We start from the raw sequence: 23,513 nt of genomic DNA, 5'->3' as shown, positions 1-23,513 counted from the left end.
CATAAAAACATACAAGCAAAAACAAAGGGCTGGGGAGTAGTTCAAATATAAGGAGCTGCCAAACATGGTGGCACATATCTGTAATTTCAGCACTTGAGAAGCTGAGGCAGGAAGATTGCCATGAAGTCCAGTTTGGGGTAGAACACTTACAAAAAACAAAAAGAAAGGAGAGGAGGAGGAAAAGGAACAGGAAGAAGGTGGAGGAGCAATAAGGGAGAAAAAGGGAGGAGGACAACAGTGAGAAGGAGGAGGAAGAGGAAGAAGAGAAAATAGTAGGAGGAGGAGAAGGAAAAGGAAGAGGAATAGCCCCAATAGCCTGTGATGTTTAGCTTTTGTTATTAACTTGACACAACCTAGACTCTCCTAGAAAGGGATTCTCAGAGAAAGATGGTCTATATTGGGTTGGCCTTTCGAAGGTTGTGCTAATTAAGCTAAGTGATATAGGAAGACTCAGCCCACTGTGGGTGGCACCATTCCTAGGCAGGATGTCCCTAACACAAATAAAGAAAGCAGCTGGGTGGTGGCACACGCCTTTAACCCCAGCACTTGGGAGGCAGAGGCAGACAGATCTCTGTGAATTCAAGGCCAGCCTGATCTACGGAGGAAGTTCCAGGACTGTCAGAGCTACACAGAGAAACTCTATCTTGAAGAACCCATCACCCCAAAAAGGAAAGGAGGAAGCAAACAGCGCAATGTGACTAGCTGTTTGAAGGCACTACCTTAACCTCCCTACTGTAAGCTGACACAAGCCCTTTTCTCCCCTAAGTTGTTTTTGTGAGGGTGCTTCATCGTGGCCACAGAAATGAGGCCAGGACAGGGCCCTCCCAGCTTTACTGTGACAGTTGTCCACTCACATGTCACCTTTCCTTGGCAGATGAAACTAAACTTACAGAAGCACTCCAGCTTGTGTGTCAGTTGCTAGGCAACGCTGACACTGTTCTCCAGTAAACCAGGGTCCCATGACTAAAGCACCAACCAGACACTTGTATTTGCCAGGTGAAATTTTCTTCTGGCCCCTTGCTGTTTGGTTCTGCCAGGGGCCATACCTACCTCTGGCCACTGCAGAACCTGGCCTTCAGCTCCAGGGTCAGTCGTATGAACGATGCATCAGCTGGGAGAAGTGGGAAGAAAGCAGAGCCATCTAAACCAGGCTTGTCACGGAACTTCCAGGCACTGGTGTCAACTGCTTTTGCCTTCACGGAGCCTGGTTCACCAGGATCTGGTAGCAGTTAACTTAGGAGACTGCCTGTCTGTAGCTCATAGGTTGGGAATAAGTACATCTAACAAATGCCTGACTCAGGGTAGAGCTTGACTGCTCATCTCCGATCTCTCTCGATTATGTCCTACTATAACCTGGTATGTTCTACGGGCACCAGGAAAGACATTGCTGCTTCAAGCCTTCCTCTCCTTGCAGAAAACAATCCAGTTTCAGACTTGGAAAGAACAGCTTTATCTCCGTCTCTGACTGGATCTCAGACCAGAGACTTGGCGACAGCTTCTGTCTCAGCCACTAACCGTGGCCCAGGCTGCCCCTCTGCAAGCCTCTCCTCTCTAAGACTGGGGTTTGATCCCAGCACCCACATCAAGTGGCTCACATTTGTCTCTAACACCAGTTCCAGGGAATCTGTGCCCTCTTCTGCCCTCTGCCTGCAATAATGAATGCATACCCTGTGCATACATGCACACACATGAGCACACACGTGCACACTCACACACCCACACACATCCACATACACATCTACACACACATTCACACACTCATATACATTCACACACCCACAGACATCCACACACTCACATACATCCATACACCCCATACATCCACACACCCACACACATCCATATACATTCATGCACCCACACACATCCACACACATCCACACACTCACATACATCCATATACCCCATACATCCACACACTACATATATCCACACACATCTGCACACCCATATACACACCCACACACATCCACACACCCACACACATCTACATACTCATACACATCCACAAACCCACACACACCTACACACACACACACTCACACACACATCTATACACATCCACACACCCACACACAACCCCACACATCCACACACCCTCACATCCACAAACATACACACACCCACACACACCCATACACATTCACGCACCCACATACACCCACATACATCCACATAATTTAATTTTGATGATCTTTAAACTATTTTTTATATTTTTAATTTTTTTATTACATGTAACTTAAAAATAAATCTTGGCAGAAAAGAAAGAAAGGAAGGAAAAAAGAAAGAAAGCATAAACCTTAAATGTCATTTACAATCTCAGGGGATAGGGGATATGTATATGAAAGGAATGGGGAGCCAGGGATGGTGGCTCATGGATTTAATCCCAGAGCATGGACGGCAGAGGCAGGTTGATCTCTGTGAGTTCAAGGTCAGCCTGGTCTACAGAGCGAGTTCCAGGACATAATAGAGAAACTCTGTCTTAAAAGAAAGGAGGGTGAGGGGTTGGGGATTTAGCTCAGCGGTAGAGTCCTTGCCTAGTGAGTGCAAGGCCCTGGGTTCGGTCCCCAGCTCCGGGGGGGCGGGGGGGGGAGAAAGGAGGGTGAGAGAGTGGGAGGGAGGAAAGGAAGGAAGGAAGGAAGGAAGGAAGGAAGGAAGGAAGGAAGGAAGGAAGGAAGGAAGGAAGGAAGGAAAGGGTTGTGCTGCAAATACTTAACTGGAGCCTCCTAGACTTCTAGACAACACTGAAGTATCGATAAATTGGAAACTGGCTTTAATAGCGTTGCCCCATGATCTTCCTCCCACTCAACACTGACAGAGAAAAGGATACCAGTCTAATAGACATTTCCTTAGCTCTCTCAACAGCTGACCACAGTGCTCACCTGCCTGCTGACACCCACAGTGGCCTGCCACCTACCAAGCTTCCTGGAGAACTTCACCTTCATGTGGGGAACGATGACAAAGAGGCTGTGTAGAATTGACAGGAAAACCTCCATCAGGTTTGGATGCGTGGTCTCCTCCGAGTACCTCTGAAAGCATGAGAAGTGAGAAGACAGAGGTCTGAGTCTCTGAAGAAGAAAAGGCATCTTCAAAAGCGGCCACCGAATACACCAAGTGCATCCACTTTCATTCGGTTGGCAGGAGGAAAGCTCGAGTTTCTGAACTCCCAACCTGCACCTAAGGATTGACTCTGTCATTAGCTGTAGTGCCAGACACTTTACCTCCCGAGCCTCTGCTCTATCCTCTCCTGTCAAATAAGAGCAGAAACACCTACCCCCCAGGGACAGAGATGGGTTATAATGTACAAAAGCGCTTTCTAAGCCATAATACAGGGTAACATTCTCTCACCCTGTGACAGTAATATGGAATTCCGCTGCCTTCACCTTGTTTTCTTTTTTTTTTGTTTGTTTGTTTGTTTGTTTTTTCTTTTCTTTTTTTTTTCGGAGCTGGGGACCGAACCCAGGGCCTTGCACTTGCTAGGCAAGCGCTCTACCACTAAGCTAAATCCCCAACCCCTTTGTTTTTTTTTTTTAAGATTTATTTATTTATTTCATGTATATGAGTACACTATCACAGTCTTCAGACACACCAGAAGAGGGCATCAAGGTCTCATTACAGATGGTCATGAGCCACCATGTGGTTGCTGGGATTTGAACTCAGACCTCTGGAAGAACAGTCGGTGCTCTTAACCACTAAGCCTTCTCTCCAGCCCTTCACTTTGTTTTCAAGACAGGGCTTCTCTATGTAGCCCAGGCTGTTCTGGATCTCACTCTGTAGCCGAGGCTGGCCTCGAACTCAGAGATCCACCTGCCTCTGCCTCCAGAGTGCTGGGATCAAAGGCCTGCACCGCCATGCCCAGCACGTACTTGCTTTCTAACAGTAGGAAAAAGACATCATTTAGAAATTAAGGAGTATAGTTTAATAACAAACTCTTGCTTGGTATTTGTAAAGCCTGGGACAGGGGAGAGAGATTAGGGGGAACTCTGGTACCCATCTCTCAGGGAGGGAGGATAAAGTTACACAGTGACTGTAAGACAGGCACCACATTACAAATGTTCATTACCTGCTGTACCGGCTGGTTTTGTGTGTCCACTTGACACAAGCTGGAGTTATCAGAGAAAGGAGCCTCCCTTAAGGAAATACGTCCACAAGACCCAACTGTAAGGCATTTTCTCAACTAGTGATCAAAGGGGGAGAGCCCAGTCCCTTGTGGGTGGTGCTGTCCCTGGGATGATGGTCTTGGGTTCTATAAGAAAGCAAGCTGAGCAAGCCAGGGAAGCAAGCCAGTAACTAACATCCCTCCATGGCCTCTGCATCAGCTCCTGCTTCCTGACCTGTGTGAGTTCCTGTCCTGACTTCCTTTGGTGATGAACAGCAATGTGGAAGTGTAAGCTGAAGAAACCCTTTCCTCCCCCAACTTGCTTCTTGGTCCTGATGTTTGTGCAGGACTAGAAACCCTGACTAAGACACCTGCATATTGTTTTGTTGTTACTGGCTTCAGATTTTTTTCTCCAGCTAAATCTATTAGTTTTATAATAAAACTTTTTATTTTTACAACCAAAGTAAAGGTGGCTGCAAGGGCAACATTACTAAGGTCCTAAGGGCTAGCTGAGTAGTCCCCAGGGTTTGTACTGCCCATGGAAAAGAAAGAACCTACCATCATCATGGGGATACACAGGGAGTCACAGGCACTAAGAAGAAACTCTGAGAAGGCCTCCAAGGTGTCTTCCTTCTCTGCGCTGGGAGCTGTGAAGGGATTCTCCTGGGCAGAAGGCTCACCTTGGAATTCCACAGCCAACCTGTGAAATCAGGATGCATGCTTACTAACATAACACGCATGTGCCACAAAAGAGGATGTGCCCTGTTAGACTGAGCTCAGAATTCAGGGAAAGTATTCCTACCCTTAGATGGGGGCAACTTTAGGAGTCCTCACTGAGCTGTGCGGTGGTGGCGCAGGCCTTTAATCCCAGCAGGGATGCAGAGGCAGCTGATCTCAGAGTTCAAAGCCAGTCTGATCTGGACAGTGAGCTCCAGGACAGCAGAGCTACACAGCCCTCCGAGTCTCTGTGGCCCCATCACACGTGACGCTTCCATACCCTATGTGTATCCCTGAGCATCTCATGCTATATGCTAATGCATCTATAACACCTTTCCTGGATTCTACACAACTCAGAGAACTCACATATACACTCAGGAATATCCCTTCCCTCAGAGACTGTCAGCCCCTCGTGGGTAGGAGTCATTCTTTCTGTCCCCTCTCACTTGTGCTATAGCAGATATGACAAACGTTTGTTTATGTGCCAGGCGGTGATGCTGCACACCTTTAGTCCCAGCACTTGGGAGGCAGAGGAAGACAGATCTGTGTGAGTTCGAGGCCAGCCTGTCCTACAGAATGAGTTACAAGACAGCCAGAACTACACAGAGAAGCCCTGTCTTGAAACACAAAACAAACCAAAACCCACATCTGTTTACATGAACTGTGTTCAGAGAGAGTGACAATATTAGGCTAGACTCAGGGATGAACTCAGGGATGTGGCATGACTTCATGGGGGCTGGAGAGATGGCTCCACCAGTGGTTAGAGCACTGGCTGCTCCTCTACAGGACCCAGGTTTGATTTCCCAGCACCCACATAGTGACTGTCAACCTTCTGTAACTTCAATTCCAGGGAATCCGATACCCTCTCTTAGCATCCATGGTCCATGCACATGCACGGTGCATATATATACATTCAAGAAAAACACCCACACACATAAAATAAAAATACCTAAGTCTTAAAAGATGTTTTTAAAATAATCTCATGGTATAGTAGCGAATGCATCACCAGGATGTTTTTGGGGAATCTAGAACCATCCTACCCCTAGCTCCCCATCCTCACCCTTCGTCTAGGACACACACCCCAACCCCAGCCAAAGCCCCTTCACCATTCTGGAGAGCAACGGAAGCCAAGTGTTGCTTTGCCCTTTGCCTCAGCCGCACCAGCCCCTGCTCTCCACCTCAGGCTGCAGAGGGCCCCTCACCTGCAGGCGTTTCTAAACCCCTCCAGGGTGCTCAGAAGGAACTTCCCCTTTCGAAGAGTGGCCTTCTCTAAGTTTCTACTGCAAGCGTGGCCCTGGGGTGAGGAGAGAAGAGCTTATGAGTCACACAGCCCCTCTGTGTGTCAGCCTAGCCCGGATGCCCCAGATTTCTTCCACCCTGACTGTGGTCTGCTGTTCCCATATGCCTAACTTTCCAAGGAATCATGGGTGTGTGTGTGTGTGTGTGTGTGTGTGTGTGTGTGTGTGTGTGTGTGTGTGTGTGTCTGAGTAGCTCATTTAGAAATAGCAGAAGAGTCCCCAGCTCCGGAAAAAAAAAAAAAAAAAAGAAATAGCAGAAGAGATAGGTTTGGCCCCATTCCTCTAAGAACCTCAAGGAGGGCTCTTGGTCAATTGAATACAGAAGGCGGTCACAGGCAGGTGAGTGACAGCCCGAGTAGCTGTGACAGCATCCATGCCATTGCTCCATGACACATGACAGTCCTCACCCCGGCAGGTATGACAACTGTGATCCTGAAAACGTAACACTCACACCGAGAGCTTCTTTCCTGATGTCTTAGGTCTACGGGCCACTAAAAGCCAATAATTAGGGGTTGGGGATTTAGCTCAGTGGTAGAGCGCTTGCCTAGCAAACGCAAGGCCCTGGGTTCGGTCCCCAGCTCCAAAAAAAGAAAAAAAAAGAAAAGCCAATAATTACATTCACAACCCAGTACACATTAGTCAGATTCTTTCTAAGATCCTAAAGCATCCAGTCTTAAACAACGTTGTGAGAATGTTTACCACATCTGCAACGTAGGGCTAAGAACGCGGCTCGATGTAGAATATTTGCCGTTTACTCACAAAGCTCTGGGTTTGATTCCCCACAGCACAAAAACTAACAAACAAATAAACAAAAACACAAGAAAACTGTAACTAACCAAGCTCAGATACTAGTTAAGTCATTGTGAGACAAGCTCCGATACTAGTTAAGACATTGTGAGACAAGCTCAGACACTAGTTAAGACATTGTGAGACAAGCTCAGATACTAGTTAAGACATTGTGAGACAAGGCTTGGATACTAGTTAAGACATTGTGAGACAAGCTCATATACTAGTTAAGAATTTTGAGACCAATGGGGGGATGGTTGGGAGGGGAACACCCATAAGGAAGGGGAGGGGGGAGGGGGATGTTTACCGGGAAACCAAAGAATTATTATTATGTATTAAATAAATTAAAAAAAATTAAAAAAAAAAGAATTTTGAGACAAGGGGCTGGAGATTTAGCTCAGTGGTAGAGCGCTTGCCTAGGAAGCGCAAGGCCCTGGGTTCCGTCCCCAGCTGGGGGGGGGGGGGGGGAAGAATTTTGAGACAAGTTCGGATACTAGTTAAGTCATTTTGTGACTAGAAGCCAAGGCCAGCTTCAAACTCTTCAATCTCCTACCTGAGCTGCCTGACTGTAAGGATTGTAGATACAAACCTTGTTGCTAAGGTACTTGGAAAGTTTTGTCTTTAGAGAAAATTGTTTAACCCTTGTTGTTTGGGACAAGGGGCTAAGGTGCATATTTTACATATCAAAGCAGACCTGGCCTCCAGGTTCTCCCAGGTTCTCTCAATCCAACCTGGCATACCCTGCCAGAAACCCTGAACTTTCCAGCCCAGGGGATGGGATGCCCTTCCCCCAGAGACTTTCCTGCATGACATTTTGGTCTCCCTGATCTCTCCTCCTCTTCCTCTTCCTCCTTTTCCTCCTCCTCCTCTCTCTTCCCTCCTTCCCTTCCTCCCTCCCTCCCTCCCTCCCTTCCTCTCTCTCTCCCTCCCTCTCTCTTTCTCCCTTCCCATGGTGACTTCTCTGGCCACTGAACTTACTTGCCCAAGGGCAGCTTACCAATAAACCTGCATTTAATATAATTTATGCTGGCTTGCATTGGCTCATTGCACTGGTGGAGAAATAATTTATCACCTGTGGTGTCAGTTTCTCCATCCATCAAAACGGAGACAGTTACCCTTAGCCTGTAAACTGGCACAGAAGATAAGGTGACATAAAAATTGCTTTTCTAGAAACAAATTGGAGAGCTGGAGATATAGCTCAGTGGTAAAGTGCTTGCCTAGCATATACAGAGGCAAGACATTCAGAGAGGTCAGCGAGCATATGCACTAGGTTCAACCCTCAGTATTAAAAAACAAACAAGGGGGGCTGGGGATTTAGCTCAGTGGTAGAGCGCTTACCTAGGAAGCGCAAGGCCCTGGGTTCGGTCCCCAGCTCCGAAAAAAAGAACCAAAAAAAAAAAAAAAACCAAAACAAAACAAACAAACAAACAAACAAGGGCTGGAGAGATGGCTCAGAGCACCGACTGCTCTTCCAGAGGTCCTGAGTTCAAATCCCAGCAACCACATGGTGACTCACAACCATCTGTAATGAGATCTGATGCCCTCTTCTGGTGTGTCTGAGGACAGCTACAGTGTACTCATATAAAAAATAAATAATTAAATCTCAAACAAACTAACAAACAAAACTTAATAAATTAAGATAAGCATGGTGGTACAGGTTGATAATCCTAGGACAGAAAGAAAAAGACAGACAGACAGACAGACAGACAGACAGACAGACAGACATTAGAGCAGGGGCTTCAGAAGAAGTGTACTTGCAGCTCACTGACCAGGGACCTCCTGTTCAGAGGGGTCTGGGAAAATTCCATACATCGGCTCAGCATGGCTTCAAGCAAGGCACGAAGGGCTCTGTATTGCACGGGCAGAGAGCTCTGGTGGTCCTTCCTGTATCCAGAGGCAAGACATTCAGAGAGGTCAGCGAGCCCCAAGCAGATGTACAGCTTTCTTCGCGTGCTTACCCTCTGTCCTCACCACTTTCACCAGCTGTGGAAGAAAGTTAGCAGCAGAGAATACCACAGGATGGTTCTGGGGCTCCTCTTAGGCAAACCAATGAGGGTGGCAGGGAAGGCCTTCCTTCTGATACACCCTCTTTTTTTTTAAAAAAAAGATTTATTTATTTTATGCACATGTGTTCACTGTAGCTGTCTTCAGACACACCAGAAGAAGGTTTTGGATCTGGATCCCATTACAGACGGTTGTGAGCCACCAGACACACCCTCTTTTATCTGGGCTGTTACAGAATGGTGGCTGTTGGTTCACCATTGGAGTGGGTCTTGCTCCACACATCAATCAAGACAGTTCGGACAGTTCAGGTGATTCTAATTTCTGAGAAGTTATCCTTAAACCAACCATAATGTTAAGATATGGGCTTTTGAGTTACATAGTTCTTAAGCCTGAATTTTGTAGACACGGCGTCTTGTCATAACGTTAGAAGACTGGGTTCACCTGCAAATCCCAAGCATCTCAGGAAGAACCCTTCCTCGCCTCGGCTTATTGGTGGATGCTGGCAATTTTTGGCTTTCCCTTGGCACTGCTCTAATTTCTGCTAATTTCACAACGGTCTCTTCCCCTTCTTTCTCCCGCCGTCACCATATGACCAAATCTCCCTGCTTTTAAAGAATTATTTTTACGCACATGGATGCTTCGGTTGCATGTATTTAAGTGCACAACACGTGGTACCTGGTATCCCTGGGGGTCCAAAGGGGACATCAGATCCCCAGGGACTGCAGTTACAGACAGTGAGCCACCACGTAGGCACTGGGAGCTGAGCCTGGCTCCTCTGGAAGAGCCGCCCGTGCTCCTCACCACAGAGCCATCTCTCCAGCCCCAGGCCTCCACCCCAACCTTTTTGAAACGGGGTCCCACAGTTTAGGATGACCTAGAACTCACTATGTAGCCCTGGCTAGCCCAAAACTCTCAGACATTTCTCGTCTCCAGCTCCCAAGTGCTGAGACTACAGTTATCTACCGTCATGTCAAGACAGGGTCTCGAGTAGCCAGGGATGATCCCAAACTGTTCCTATGCAGCTGAAAATGGTCTTGAACTCCTGATCCTTCTGTCTCTACTGCCCGAGTGCTAGGGTTGTAGGTAAGTGCCACCATTGTAGCTCACGGAGTAGACAGTAGTCACTGAACTTGCAACCCCTGCTATGTAACTTTATCTTAACTTGACAGTATCCACAAAAGACATATTCACAGGTGGTGGGCAGACATGAACGATGGGAGGAGGCGATTAAATGCTGTGTAGTAACCAGGGAACAATCTATCATCCCTCACCCCTGGGTCCTTGCTGACCATCAAACGATCTGTTTGGCTTCCTAGTTAAGTTCTCAGTCAACTGCACTAGGTAAGGCTTGGCTTTTCCCTCCCTTGACTTCTGGAAACCTTTTGTTTCCTTCTTTTTGTTTTTTTGAGACAGGGTATGTTGCACAGACCGTGTCTTTAAACAGCGATTATCGTGTGTGGCATTCGTGGGAGTAGCAGGGCCAGAGCAAGCCTGTGAAGGCTCTCCTTCCAGCATGGTTTTCGGGGGAGTGAACTCAGGCTGCAGACACAACAAGTGTTTTCATGGAGCCATCTTGCCAGCCCATGCATCTGGGTTCTCACTGACCTCAGGAGAGCCTCCTGCCTCAGTCTCCCAAGTGGGTGGGATGACAGGGGTGCACCTCCGCCATGTCCATCTGGGGCCTCTAACTGTGTTCCCTGCAGTGGTCATCAAGCCCTGGGCCCATCATTTTTGTTGTTTGTGATTTATTTGGTTGGTTTTTGAGCAGCTCACTTTTTTCATCCTCCCTTCTAGCTGTGTTTCTCAGAGAGCCTCACCGGCTTACCTCAGAGGGAGCACTTCAGTAAACATTCTGGGGGATAAAGTAAATCCCTCACAACCGTGCACACATTAATGACTCTCCCATGCCTCCCAGCTCTCTCCACAATCCTGACCAAACAGCTTTTCTGTGGCAAGGCTGCCCCTTCCTGAAACCTGCTAACTGAAGCAACTGCAGCACCCTTTGCTCCACCTCTGGCACTAGGTAATGTAGATGTACTCATCTCAACTACCCTGGGATTCGTGCTCCAGATTTAGAGATTCAGATCCAGGGAACCACAAAAGGAAAGAGAGATAGACTCAAGTTATTGTAATGTAAATGTTATTTTTTTTTTGTTTCAATTTTTAGAACCACCCTTGGAGTTGAATCACAAAAGGCTTAAATATAAGGAAGAAACTATAAATATGAACAACCTTTACAATGTAAAAGTAAAGATACAGCCTAACTAACCTTGGAAAGTAGAAAAGAGGTCTGGGGCAGGGGAGGGGGGCAGTGGTGTGGAGGCTGCTGGGAAAATGAGAATCAGGAAACACAGCTTCAAAAACTGAAGAAGTCAGCTGAGTGAGGTGGCGCAGGGTTGTATAATCCCAGTACTGGAAGGCCGAGGCAGGATGCTAAGGGATTCAAGGTCACCGTCCGGTACACAATAGTTTTGAGGCCAGCCTGGACTACACCAGACCTTGCCTCAGAAACACACAGAAGTTTGGCCTGGTGGTGCAGGCCTTTAATCCCAGCATTCAGGAGGCAGAGGCAAAAGGATCCCTGTGAGTTCATTGTGAGTTCTAGAACAGCCAGGGCTACACAGAAAAATCCTGGATAAAAAAAAAGAAAAGAAAGGAAAAGAAAGAATGAAGGAAAAAGAAAGAAGGAAGGAAGGAAGGAAGAGGAGAGAGAAAAAGAGAGAGAGAGAGAGAGAGAGAGAGAGAGAGAGAGAGAGAGAGAGAGAGAGAATATCAAGAGTGGAACTCATGGGGTTGGGGATTTGGCTCAGTGGCAGAGCGCTTGCCTAGGAAGTGCAAGGCCCTGGGTTCGGTCCCCAGCTCTGAAAAAAAAAGAACCAAAAAAAAAAAAAAAAAGAGTGGAACTCGTGTCTAATCCTAGCACTTAGAAATAGAGAATGGAAAATTACTGTTTGAAGCCAGCCTGGGCTACATAGTGAGTTCTAGGTCAGCCTGGCTACACTATGAGGCCCAGTCTCTACAAAACAATGCTAACCATACATAATCATGATGACAGTGATACAAGAACACATCCCTAGGACCCCCTGGTCTCCACAGATCAGCAGGTACGTTCAGGTAAGCCTCTCTCACCTCAGAAAAGCTGAAATGGCCCTCAGTGCTTCAGCGGCCACCGCTAACACAGGGCTGCTCACGGCCTCCTGCAGGGCACGGCTGGCATCTCTGCACATGGCGGAGCTTGTGAACAGCCTGATCTCCTCAGGCTGCCTATGAAACAGTTGATGAGAAACGAATGAACGGCTCATCCCCAGCCCTGCTGGGAATAAGTGCTCACCTCTCCTTTACCAGTCCCACCCACACACCTTTGCTTACCGAGTCAGGATTTCTGCGAAGAGCAGCAGGCCCTGCTTGTGCAGTTCTGTGTTGGTCATCTGCAGGCTTCCCTGAAGGCTCCTGACCACGGCCTCGATCCCTGTGTCAGGATAACACGCCACAGACAAGGGATCAGTGTTCCGTGGTTCTTCATGAACTACCCGGGACAGGCGACACGCTGTAAATAACACCTACAAGCTACAGGACCCTCGTGAAATGCCCCCGGGATCAGTGTTCCGTGGTTCTTCATGAACCACCCGGGACAGGCGAACCACCCGGGACAGGCGACACACTGTAAATAACACCTACAAGCTACAGGACCCTCGTGAAATGCCCCCGGCCAGGCTGAACCGATCCCGTGAGACCAGGGCTATGGCTGATGCATGCCAAAGCCCCGAGTTCAATCACTAGCTGCAAGTCCAGGGGACCCAACCAGGACATTTTCAAGGGCAGGCCTCATCCTTCATTCCGTCCTCCAACATCCAGCACAGACTCAAGCACATGAGATTTTTTTTTTCCGGCCACCTACTGATTAGGTCATATCTTTCCCACTTAACACACTCCCTTCCTCCTCAAAGAACTGATTAGCTCCAGCCTCTGCTCCTCCAGAGAGCCCTGCGTCTCCGTCCAGGACGAGCTGTGAGCCTCTGTCAAGTTCCTTTTACTTCTGTTTAGAAAACCTTGAATTTACTTGTATTAAAACTGCCTGTTCACACCTTTCCCTCTCTTTCTTAGGATCAGAGACCGTGGTATATGTATTTCTAAACTTCCTGGTCCCAGTCCAGTATCCAGCGCAGACGAAAAACACAGAATACAAAATTCAAATGGGCAGTGGTGGTGCACGCTGAGACAGCCCGATCTCTGAGTTCAAGGCCAGCCTGGCCTACAGAGTGAGTTCTAGGACAGTCAGAGCTGCACAGAGAAACCCTGTCTCATATGACAGCAGCAACTGTTGGTGAACACCTTTAATCCCAGCACTCAGGGACAGAGGCAAGCATTGACTACTTCCAGTCTAAACCCCGGGAGATGGCTTTGTGAACCCCAAATAAAGACCTTTAATATGGAAAGGAAAAGAGCTGTTTCAAGACACTGAAAGGAAAAAGTAGAAAAGCCCTGAGACTAACTAGATGGGCAGATATCCAGGGCTTGCAAAGTATTGAATCCAAGGCCGGATCTGTTCCAAACAGATGAGAGGCTGGAATTCATTTAGTGGCTAATGATAATGGCTCTCCCTTGATACAGAGTCTCAACAGAACCACCAGGATAGCCATGTTAACATGGAGTTGGCCAAGCCCCACCCCTAAAATGCATGCCCACCCATCCCCGGCCCCACCCCTACCCCCAGCCTCTGATGCTGCTACCCAACCTTAAAGTGCTATCTGCGAACCTAGGGTCAGCACAGGGCCCACGCTACCAACCATACACCGTGTGACACTTTGAAAAGAAGAGTGGCTCTTCTGCCAGGAGTATCAGGCAGTTGTAGCTGGACCAGACAAGGATTTCGCTGGAAGATGAAAGATGCTCAAAGAGGAACTCTGGCGGGGAGAGGAGAAACCAGTAAGTGGGGGCTGGAGATCGGTCCTCAAACTGACTGGAGGGCTTTAACTCTATCAGTTCTGCCTCTTTTACTCTGTTCACACAACCTTCTCCATCGGAAAATGACAACCCACAGACAAGCCTTCAACGTATCCTCAGGGCCATGAAGTTTGTTTTTTTTTTTTTTTTTTTTTTTGTTTTGTTTTGTTTTTTAAGAGATGGGGAAACGGTGGACCGGAAGAAGTCACAGTAACAGTGAAGGCAGAGAATGAAACGTTGGGTTTTCAAACTCTCAGGACAAGCAGATGTAAATCAGCACAACTCAGAAATAAATCAGTCCTCACCCCATGGCGCCTCTCTGCCAGGGACTAGCCCTGTGGGTTTGGAACATCCCCTCCCTTCTCTGAACCTTAATTCTCCTCAGTCACCATCTGCAGCCCTTCAAAATGTGTACACTCCACATTCTCCTACTTCCTCTACCAAAAAGGATGTGTGTGTTCACACTGGTCTGCTGAGTCCTGTGTGGCTGTCTCCACACAATTGTGTCTTTTCTAGGAAAAAAGTCAATTTCATAATCTCCAAAACAACAATGGGCCGGAGATACAGCTCCATGACAAAGTGGCCAGGCCCTGAGACCCTGACCTGACCACAGGGAAGAAAAAGGTGCAGGAGAGGAGGAAGGAGAAGCTGCCTCCCTCGGGTTAAGGGTCAAGAGAGCATGGCTCTGAGGGCTGCCAACTGGAGTTAAGAGCAGCCCAGGTGGAACACAGTAAATAGTAACTCGCAACTGGGGGACATCGGTAGGAAAGTGGATTCTTACAGCATGGAGGGTAGGCAGCTGCCCAGCTACTGTGCTGACTAAGGCTTATTAAATATACAAAGGCAGTGTGTCTTTCATCCAGGAACTCAGTAACCAAAGCCGGGTAGAAACCCCGGGCTGGGACTTAAGTAATTTTACAACAATGACCACAAAAAGTAAACTAACAAAATGGGGCTGGCATATGTGACACCTACACTCATCACAGGGCTTATGCCCTTGGGCTCCACATCTCTACTAGACAAACCTCTGCCCTCCTTGTCTCAGGTCTGCCACTCCCGGAAAGTCAAAATAATGACAGATGTCAGTAACAACCTGCTCAAGTCCATCAGGTGTTAGCAAGCCCACTCTATACAGAGCTGACCCCGCCCCCCCACAGCTGACCCCGCCTTCCACATAGCTGACCCCGCCCCCCAGGGTGAGTTATCCAAGATAAAGCTGCTGCCACCACCACAGCTGCTGCTGCTGCCACCACTGCCACTACCACCACGCTACTGCCACCACCACTGCCACCACCACCGAGGCACACCTCAAGGCTCTAGAGTCCCCAGGGAGAAGGTTAGAGGATTCCCATACCTGGGATGTCAGCATAAATGAAGGCCACAGCATGCTTTGCAGGGGAATGGACCAGCACTGCAGTTATACAGTGGGAGCTGGCCACCTGCAGGACCTCATCTCTGGACAGGAGAAACTGGGGAAGCAGCAAAAAGTTCCCAGTCACGCCGCTGAGAAGACCAGGGAACCCAGCCTACGCGCCTCAGGGCAGAAGCCCAAATCATCACAGATCCCATACTCCCTGGTACCAGGCAAAGGGAGAACCATAGATTATGGAAAGCAGTCTCTGAACACCCACCACAGGTGAGACTAGGCGGAAGGCCACACTGTGAAGTCCACCAGAGACACCCAGCTCAGAAACAGGGATTCGTTAACAAAAGCTCTTCTCCGGCTTGGCTGCCGGCCACAGTCACACGACAAGTGAGAGCAGAACTCACTTCTCTGAGTGTGTGGAGAAGAGCTAAGGTAACAAGCCTAAAGCTGTTGCTCTTGGAGAGAGCAAAGCTCCAGAGGGGAACACAAAGACTTTCCATTTGTTTCCCCAACGGATCGTTGGAGGAGCTATAGTGCCCTAAGCGACCTCGCTTTGAGAGGGTTCTAGAAACCTGTGTCTGGTCTCCCCTCTCCCCTTTTCCTTTTGCCTTGTAGCCTTTCGGTGTATAACTAAACACCGATCTAATGAGTCTGCTCAGCAGATCATCAGATTCCAGGCCACGTGGACGGGAAGAAGGAAAGCCAAGGCAGGAATGAGGGTCAGACCACTCTAATGTAAAGGTCCTCCCACAACCGAAATGCCTGTCCCATCAAGACGAGGGAGGTTGGTTTGGTTTTGCTTTGCGCTTTGATTTTTTTTTTCCCTGCTTCTTTCACTTTACTGTTATCGTTGTTTTGAGACAGGACCTCTTGTGGCCCAGACAATCTTGCATTCCTGATCCTCCTGCCTCACAAGTTCTACAACTGAGCTACTAACCCTGGTCCACCACTACCTTTTTGAGCACCAATGGTAGTGAGGTCTCTCTCGATGGCTGCTCAACACTCTCGGCACCCTCCACCGGCACAGACTTGCTCATGATCACGGACACAAAGAGATCGTACTTCAGTAGCTGCCTTAGCAAACCTAGGAAGCAGAGGGGTTGAGGGAGGTCACAGGGGCACCAGAGTTATCAAAAGATGGCCCTCAGACATCCCCTGAGAGACTTCTTCAGGTCTCTGTAAATATGAAGTGTGGTTAGAATTCTTAGGCACTGGCTTGCTTTCTGCAACCCACCTTCCTCCCACAAGGCTAAGCACCTGCGGGCTATGAGGCCTAGGAGTCCAGGGATCCAATCGTGTCCTGGTCTAGTTCCCTGTTGCCGTGACAAAATGATGAACAGAAGCAACTTGGGGAAGACGGCTAATTCACCCTACATTTCCATGTTAGAGTGCATCAGTGAGGAAAGTCAGGGCAAGAACTTGAGCAGAGTCCAGGCTGTGTAGGAATGCTGCTTCCTGGTTTGTTCACCTACTCGGGAGCGCCACCCACAGTGACCAACCATCTGTAACTGCATTTTGAGGGGAGCTGGTACCCTCTTCTGGTCTCCTCAGGCATTTCATGCATGTGATACGTGGCTATCATACAGCCAAGGAAAGCACCCGTACACATAAAATAAAAATAAATAAATCTAAAAAAAATGATAAGAATGTAACTGCATACCTGTTCGAGGGGAATGGGAAGGGAAAGGCTCCAGATAGGATTTAGAACGCACCATCAGCTGAGAGTTTCCTGTTCTCTGCCTAGGCCAGCTCTGGGACTAACACCCTCGTAACGTTACTATTCTCTACTATCACAGGGTGCCACATGCTAAGGCTGCCTCATGTCTGGTGCTTTTGCCCATTTACTTCTATCCTCTCCCCTCCTCCTCCCTCCAACACACATACACACACACACACACACACACACACACACACACACACACACACCCCAGGCCTCAGTCTAAGCATCCTTTCCTTTAGGAAGTCTCTCTCATCCCTCCTGCATCTCTATGTCAGAGCACCACATTGTACTCTAGCTGGCTGTGTCTGTCCTCCATGTGGCCTATGAGTTCCTACAGGATAGGAGTTGGTGACCCAAGAGTCCAGCACACAGCCTGACTCAGAATTAGCACTCCCTGAGTGGGTAGACTGTACCTACGAGAGCTCTTGCACAGACTAGCAGTTCTCAACCTGTGAGTCGTGACCCCTTTGGGGGTCAAACAACCCTTTCACAGGGGTCAGATATCAGATATCCGGCATAGCCTCTATTTATATCTTGATTCACAGCAGTGTCGTAATTAGTTATGAAGTATCAGTGAAATAATTTGATGGTCAAGAGTCAGCACAACATGACGAACTGTATTAAAGGGTCACAATGTTAAAACAGTTGGGAACCATTGACCTAGATGGTGAAAAGAAACTGTGGTCACCATGGGCTCCTGCTCGGAAACCAGCCCACACTCGGTCACCTATCACAGTGTCGGTCCATACTGTCTGAAAAGTGACAACTGGAGCTGGGGCACAGCACAATCACAGGTACTGACAAATACAATAAAACACAGCTCACTACTCAGAAGCATCCACCTGGGCGTGAGCATTCATGTAAGGAGCAGAACAAGACGGCGGAAGGCTAAGCTGAGGCTCTTACAATCCTTCAACAGCAAGTCATGGTGGCACAGGTCTGTAGGACAGGGCTGAAGGCAAGCCTAGGTTACATATAAGGAGGGTAGATAGATAGATAGATAGATAGATAGATAGATAGATAGATAGATAGATAGATAGATAGATAGACAGACAGACAGACAGACATAGATATAGCTAGAGTTATATATACATCATACATACATACATACATACATACATACCTACATACATACATACATACATACAGTCTCCTAAGGAGGAGGAGGAGGGAGAAGAAGCCTATATAACAAGCAGGGAATCCAGACTTTCCCCTGGAGGCCAGAAGAGGTCACAGATTTTCTGACTAGAGAAGTGACTCTGTAGGAGAAAACTGTGTAGCATATAACAGTTCACTCTGGCAGCAAGTTCAGGCAGCAAAGACCCGAAGCAAAAAGATTTCCAGTCCCTCCATCTTTTCCTCCCAGGGGCAGCCACTTAAAATGGCACTCCAAACCTAGGCATCTTTCTCACACTCCATGTGCCTTATCTCCCAAGCTTGCCTTCGGCCCTCCCATCTGCAGCAGCCAGAATCATAAGCTCTCCACCTCAGACGCTCCTCCCTTTACTCTCTAGCACACTCTTACCCAAGCAGTTGATCTGTAGGTCCCTTGTCTGGGCGTTGTCCAGAGTGGAAAGGAAGAGGGCACACAGCTTCTCCCGGAAATGGCCGGAAAGCATCTCAGCAGCCGTGGGCGAGGAGTAGAGCTTCCCGTAGAGGTAACAGATGGAAGCCTGCACCCCCTCATTGGGGTAAACCAAGCCCCTCAACAGATGCTCCATCAAGTTGCCTGACCAGAAAGCAACCAAGAAGTCTGTTACTGTTTGGTTGGTTGGTTGATTGGTTTTGGTCTTTTTTTTTTTTTTTTTTTTTTTTTTTCTGAGACAGGGTTTCTCTCAAACTCAGAGACCCACCTGCCTCTGGCCCCCGGAGTTAAGTTTTATTTTTAATGTTTTAATGTGTCCGTGGATGTGTGTGTGTGTGTGTGTGAGTGCAGGGGGCAGGGGCCCAAGGGAGGACAGAAGAGGGTACCAGATAGAGAGCAACAGGCAGTTATGGGTCCGGAACTGAACGTCAGTCCTCTTAACCATTAAACCATCTCTCTAGCAACAAATAAGAAGTCTTGGGGCTGGGGATTTAGCTCAGTGGTAGAGCGCTTACCTAGGAAGCGCAAAGCCCTGGGTTCGGTCCCCAGCTCCGAAAAAAAGAACAAAAAAAAAAAAAAAAAAAAAAAAAGAAGTCTTACAGCAGTTACCATATTAAACTCCAAACTCGGAGCTAGGGGAATGGCTCAGTGGTAACGAGCACCTACTTCTCTTGCAGAGGACCAGGGTTCAGGTCCCAGCACCCTTATCACGGTGCTCACGACCACTTTATAACCCCAGCTCCAGGGGATACGATGCTCCCTGCAGACCTTTGTGAGCACCTGTACACTCATGCAGGCATGCACATAAACAGATAGATACACTTCTTTTAGAAAAATAAAAATCCAAACTGTCATCTCAGTGAGATAGTGGCGATTTCCCAAATCACCTACAAGAAATGTTTCCTAGAGTTCAAAAGAGAAAGTCAAAACTTTAAGGATAGGCAGGCGGTGGCGCACACCTTTAATCCCAGAATGTGGAAGGCAGAGGCAGGTGAATCTCTTAGAGTGAGGCCAGCATGGACTACAGAGCGAGTTCCAGGTCAGTCAGGGCTACAAAGAGAATCCCTGTCTCAAAAGCAAACAAAAAATTTAAAGGTCAATCCTCTGGGAAGTATATATTTACATTTCACTGTTTTTTGTTTTTTTTTTAAGTGCTTCAAGGTCTTCGAGATCACTCAGCGGGGAGAGAGGTTTGCTTGAAAACCTAACTACCTGAGTTTGGTCTCTGGATTCCACAAGGTGGCAGGAGAAAATGGCTCCCAAGAGTTGTTCTCTGGACTCCACAAAGTCTCTGTGGCTTGTACACACACACACACACACACACACACACACACCTCACACACACTAAATTACATAAACAAAATGCAAAAGTGCTGTGTCCCCGACTTAATCCATTTATCCTTCCATCCAAAAGGGAGGTCGAGGTAAGCCTATTAAAGGTGAGTGCAGAATGAACATTGTAGTGTACACCTCTGATTCCAGGACTCAGTGTACTGAAGGAAAACTGAGTTCGAGACCAGGCTGGGTGATATAGTGAGACCTTGTCTCAAAAAACAAAACAACATCAAGAGGCCCAAGCCCACAGTCAGGACACTTTTCAAACTGACCAGTATGGAGCAGCACATTCTTCGGATAAAAAAAATGTTTTGAAGAATAGATAAAGGACATAGTACCTTCCCAAGTGTGCATACACAGCGACTGGGGCGCCCAAGTGGCAATGTGACCAAAGCAGAAAAGGGTAGGAGCCACCCTCTCCACAGGAAGCTCACCGTACTCCATGACAAGATCTTCTGCCAAATCAGGAATGGCATTCACCAGCTTGCCAAGAAGAGTCGTGGTGGCCAGGCTGCCACCCATGGAGGGCAGGTTACACAGCTACAGAAAGTGAACAGGTGCCTAGTCAGAATCACAGCTGAGCTCTCTCCGGTGCTGATCCTGCCCTACCCAGTTAGCATGTTATGCATATCTGTCCTCCACAAGCAGCTTTCGACAAGTCTCTGTCTCTCCATTCACCTGAGAACTGTAGGAGGGGGGTGAAGGGGGAGGGGGAGGGTGGGGGGTGGGGCGACCAAGCCAGATTCTTCTCTAAGTCCTCTAGCTAAGTTCCTAGCTTAGTACATGGCTGTCACACTGTGTTAATATGAGCATATTTTTTTTTATTTATTATATCTAAGTACACTGTGGCTGTCTTCAGACACACCAGAAGAGGGCATCAGATCCCGTTACAGATGGTTGTGAGCCACCATGTGGTTGCTGGGATTTGAACTCAGGACCTCAGGAAGAGCAGTCGGGGCTCTTAACCACTGAGCCATCTCTCCAGCCCAATATGAGCATATTTTGATTGGGGTGTAGCTTGGTGGTTGAGCACTTGCCTAGCATGTTTGAGATCCCGTGTTCAATCTACGCTCATACACAAACACCCACACCCACACCCACACCCACACCCACACCCACACCCACACACACACACACAGAGCGTTTTGTCTTCCTTAGAACCAGACACTGGAGGATGAAACCTCATAAAGATAAAACAGGTTCTAAATGAATTTACGTACTTTTTTTAGCTACCACTACTGTGCATTCAACTAACTCTTTGTGGGTGTAGGACTGGGGACTGAACACAAGCCTCCCTCTGCCGCTGAACTGGTGGATGAATGTCACATGGCTTGAATAAACATAATTTTGCTGATCCTGTGATAGATGTGAATCTTTTCATTGTTTGGGTTTTTTGAGATCTCATCTTGCCCAGGCTAGCCTAAATTCTCTACATAGCTGAGGCTAGGAACTATAGGCTGCACCACCATGCTCAGTTCTTACTGTCACACTCTCTGTGGTTTGCAGGAAGAGTGACCTTCTCTCCGGCATTAGACTCTTCCAGTGGGAAATAAGGACACCGCTCTCTTGCGTTTGTTGACAAGGCTGGATGAGGGATTGCACCTCAGCCAGGCTTGGCACTGCAAGCCTTTAATCCCAGCCCTCAGGAGACAGGTGTGTGGGATCTCTGAGTTCAAGGCCAGCCTGGCCCACTAATAAAATCCTGTCTCAAAAACAGGGGAGAGGGGCTGGAGAGGTGGTTCGTTGGTTATGAGCACTGGCTGCTCTTCCAAAAGCCCCACGTTTGTTTCTCAGCAACGACATGGCAGCTCACGACCATCTATTACTCCAGCTCCAGGGATCCAACACTGCCCTCTGGCCTCCGACGGCACCAGGCGCACACGCGGTGCACAGACATACATGCAGACAAGAAAACTCATATGCATAAAATAAAATTTTAATTTTAATTTAAAAAGATGTTTCCTATAAACTGCATATAATGCCAGTACTTGAAAAGTTGAGGGGTTGGGGATTTAGCTCAGTGGTAGAGTGCTTGCCTAGCGAGCACAAGGCCCTGGATTTGGTCCCCAGCTCTGAAAAAAAAAAGAAAAAAAAAAAGAAAAAAAAAAAGAAAAAAGAAAAGTTGAGGCAGGAGAATCAAATGCTCAATGCCTGGGCTATGTATGGAGACTAGGGTCTCCTCAAAAAGAAGAAAAAGAAAGAAAAGGGCATTGCATGCAGATCACCTCACAGCATATAATATAGAGAAGGTGATCAATAAAGGTTAGTGACATCATCGTGATGAATATATATAATCTAAAATTTAATCCATTCATCACACACAATAATTATATGATAATTTAAATATAATATATAATTAAACATTGCTCTTGGTTAGATCAAGGTGGACATTTGTCTTCCTTTATAAATATAATAAAATAAGACGTGGTCCTAAGCTGGGCACGGTGGTATGTATGCACCTGTGATCCCACATTCAGGAGGCCGAGGCAGGCAGATCTCCATGATTTCCAGGCCAGTCAAGGCTACACCGTGAAATCCTGTCTCCAAAACAAAACGTGGTTCTGCTATCACTCCTCAGTCTTAGGCATAGCACAAAAGATACGGTTTAACTGGCTTTTAACATGATAAAGAAAGCATGTTATGCACACGGTGTGAGATTGACTTCAGACACTGATACCAAGTCATGCACACAACTCAAAACCAGGCGGAAATACCAAATGCAGACACAGAATCTGTTTCCTTGATAAATTCATCAAAGAAATACGTGCTGTGTCTGAGAGTCTCCTAGAATGGGCCGTGGGATGGCTGGACGGGGAAGAGAAGGCTTTGAGCATAGAAGCCGAACTTGGGTCTCCGAAAGTGGAAGTTGTATGTTGTACAGTGTGCTAGAGCCTCGGGCCTATACTCTGGTTCCGCCAACTGTGGGACCTTAAGCAAACCTCTAGAGTTTAATTTTCCATCTACTCAGAGGACTAACTTAGCTCTGACAGAGTCTGGGGAGTCTGAGGGGTCTCAGGACCCCACAGCTATACGCTCACCTCTCTGTGACACTCATTCAGTAGGCACTGGATGGTCTGCTCCATATTGGGCTGAGTAGTGAGCTGGATAAGGACTGGAGAGGCACAACAGCGTTACAACCCAGAAGACAACCGCACAGCCATAACGGCATCATAGCCCCTGTACTCAAACCACAGGCATTGCAAATAGTATCAGCGCTCCTCTCTCCCACATTAAAGTGCACACGCCCATCTTCACCGCTTTGTATTAGCAGCTCCCATCTCAGGCTGTGTGAGGCGCAGTATGGAGGAGAGGCTGCTCATCACCCGTGATGTCCTGGATTCAACTCCGAGGAGGAGGAGGGGGAGGAGGGGAAGAGGGGGAGGAGGGGGAGGAGGGGGAGGAGGAAGAAGAGGAGGAAGAGGAGGAGGAGGAGGAAGAGGAGGAAGAAGAAGAGGAGGAGGAGGAGGAGGAGGAAGAAGAAAAAGGAGGGGGCTGGAGAGGTGGCTCAGCAGTTAAGAGCACTGACTGCTCTTCCAGAGGTCCTGAGTTCAGTTCCCAGCAACCACATGGTGGCTCATAACCATCTGAAGACAGCTACAATGTACTCATATATACAAATAAATAAAATATTAAAAAAAGAAAAAGAAGGAGGAAGAGGA

General features: G+C 47.8%; 1 protein-coding gene across 3 annotated transcripts in view; it reads right to left on the bottom strand.

Moving 5' to 3' along the window:
- Nucleotides 1-23,513, bottom strand: part of Mei1 (meiotic double-stranded break formation protein 1) — a 53,404-nt gene that overhangs the window by 23,594 nt on the left and 6,297 nt on the right. For 2 of the 3 annotated variants that reach the window (NM_001130555.1, XM_087557463.1), the window contains 13 exon segments: nt 1,051-1,111; nt 2,918-3,029; nt 4,658-4,799; nt 6,019-6,110; nt 8,670-8,784; nt 12,034-12,168; nt 12,274-12,373; nt 13,692-13,808; nt 15,203-15,317; nt 16,168-16,298; nt 18,460-18,663; nt 20,289-20,394; nt 22,893-22,966. In NM_001130555.1, the coding sequence (NP_001124027.1) occupies nt 1,051-1,111; nt 2,918-3,029; nt 4,658-4,799; nt 6,019-6,110; nt 8,670-8,784; nt 12,034-12,168; nt 12,274-12,373; nt 13,692-13,808; nt 15,203-15,317; nt 16,168-16,298; nt 18,460-18,663; nt 20,289-20,394; nt 22,893-22,966 (1,504 nt within the window). 3 annotated transcript variants of the gene reach the window in all.

This window comes from Rattus norvegicus, chromosome 7 (assembly GCF_021556685.1).
Source record: "Rattus norvegicus strain SHRSP/BbbUtx chromosome 7, alternate assembly SHRSP_T2T, whole genome shotgun sequence".
NCBI classification, from domain to species: Eukaryota; Metazoa; Chordata; class Mammalia; order Rodentia; family Muridae; genus Rattus; species Rattus norvegicus.
Note: the sequence above shows the minus strand (reverse complement) of the source record. Positions and strands in the feature narration are given on the sequence as shown.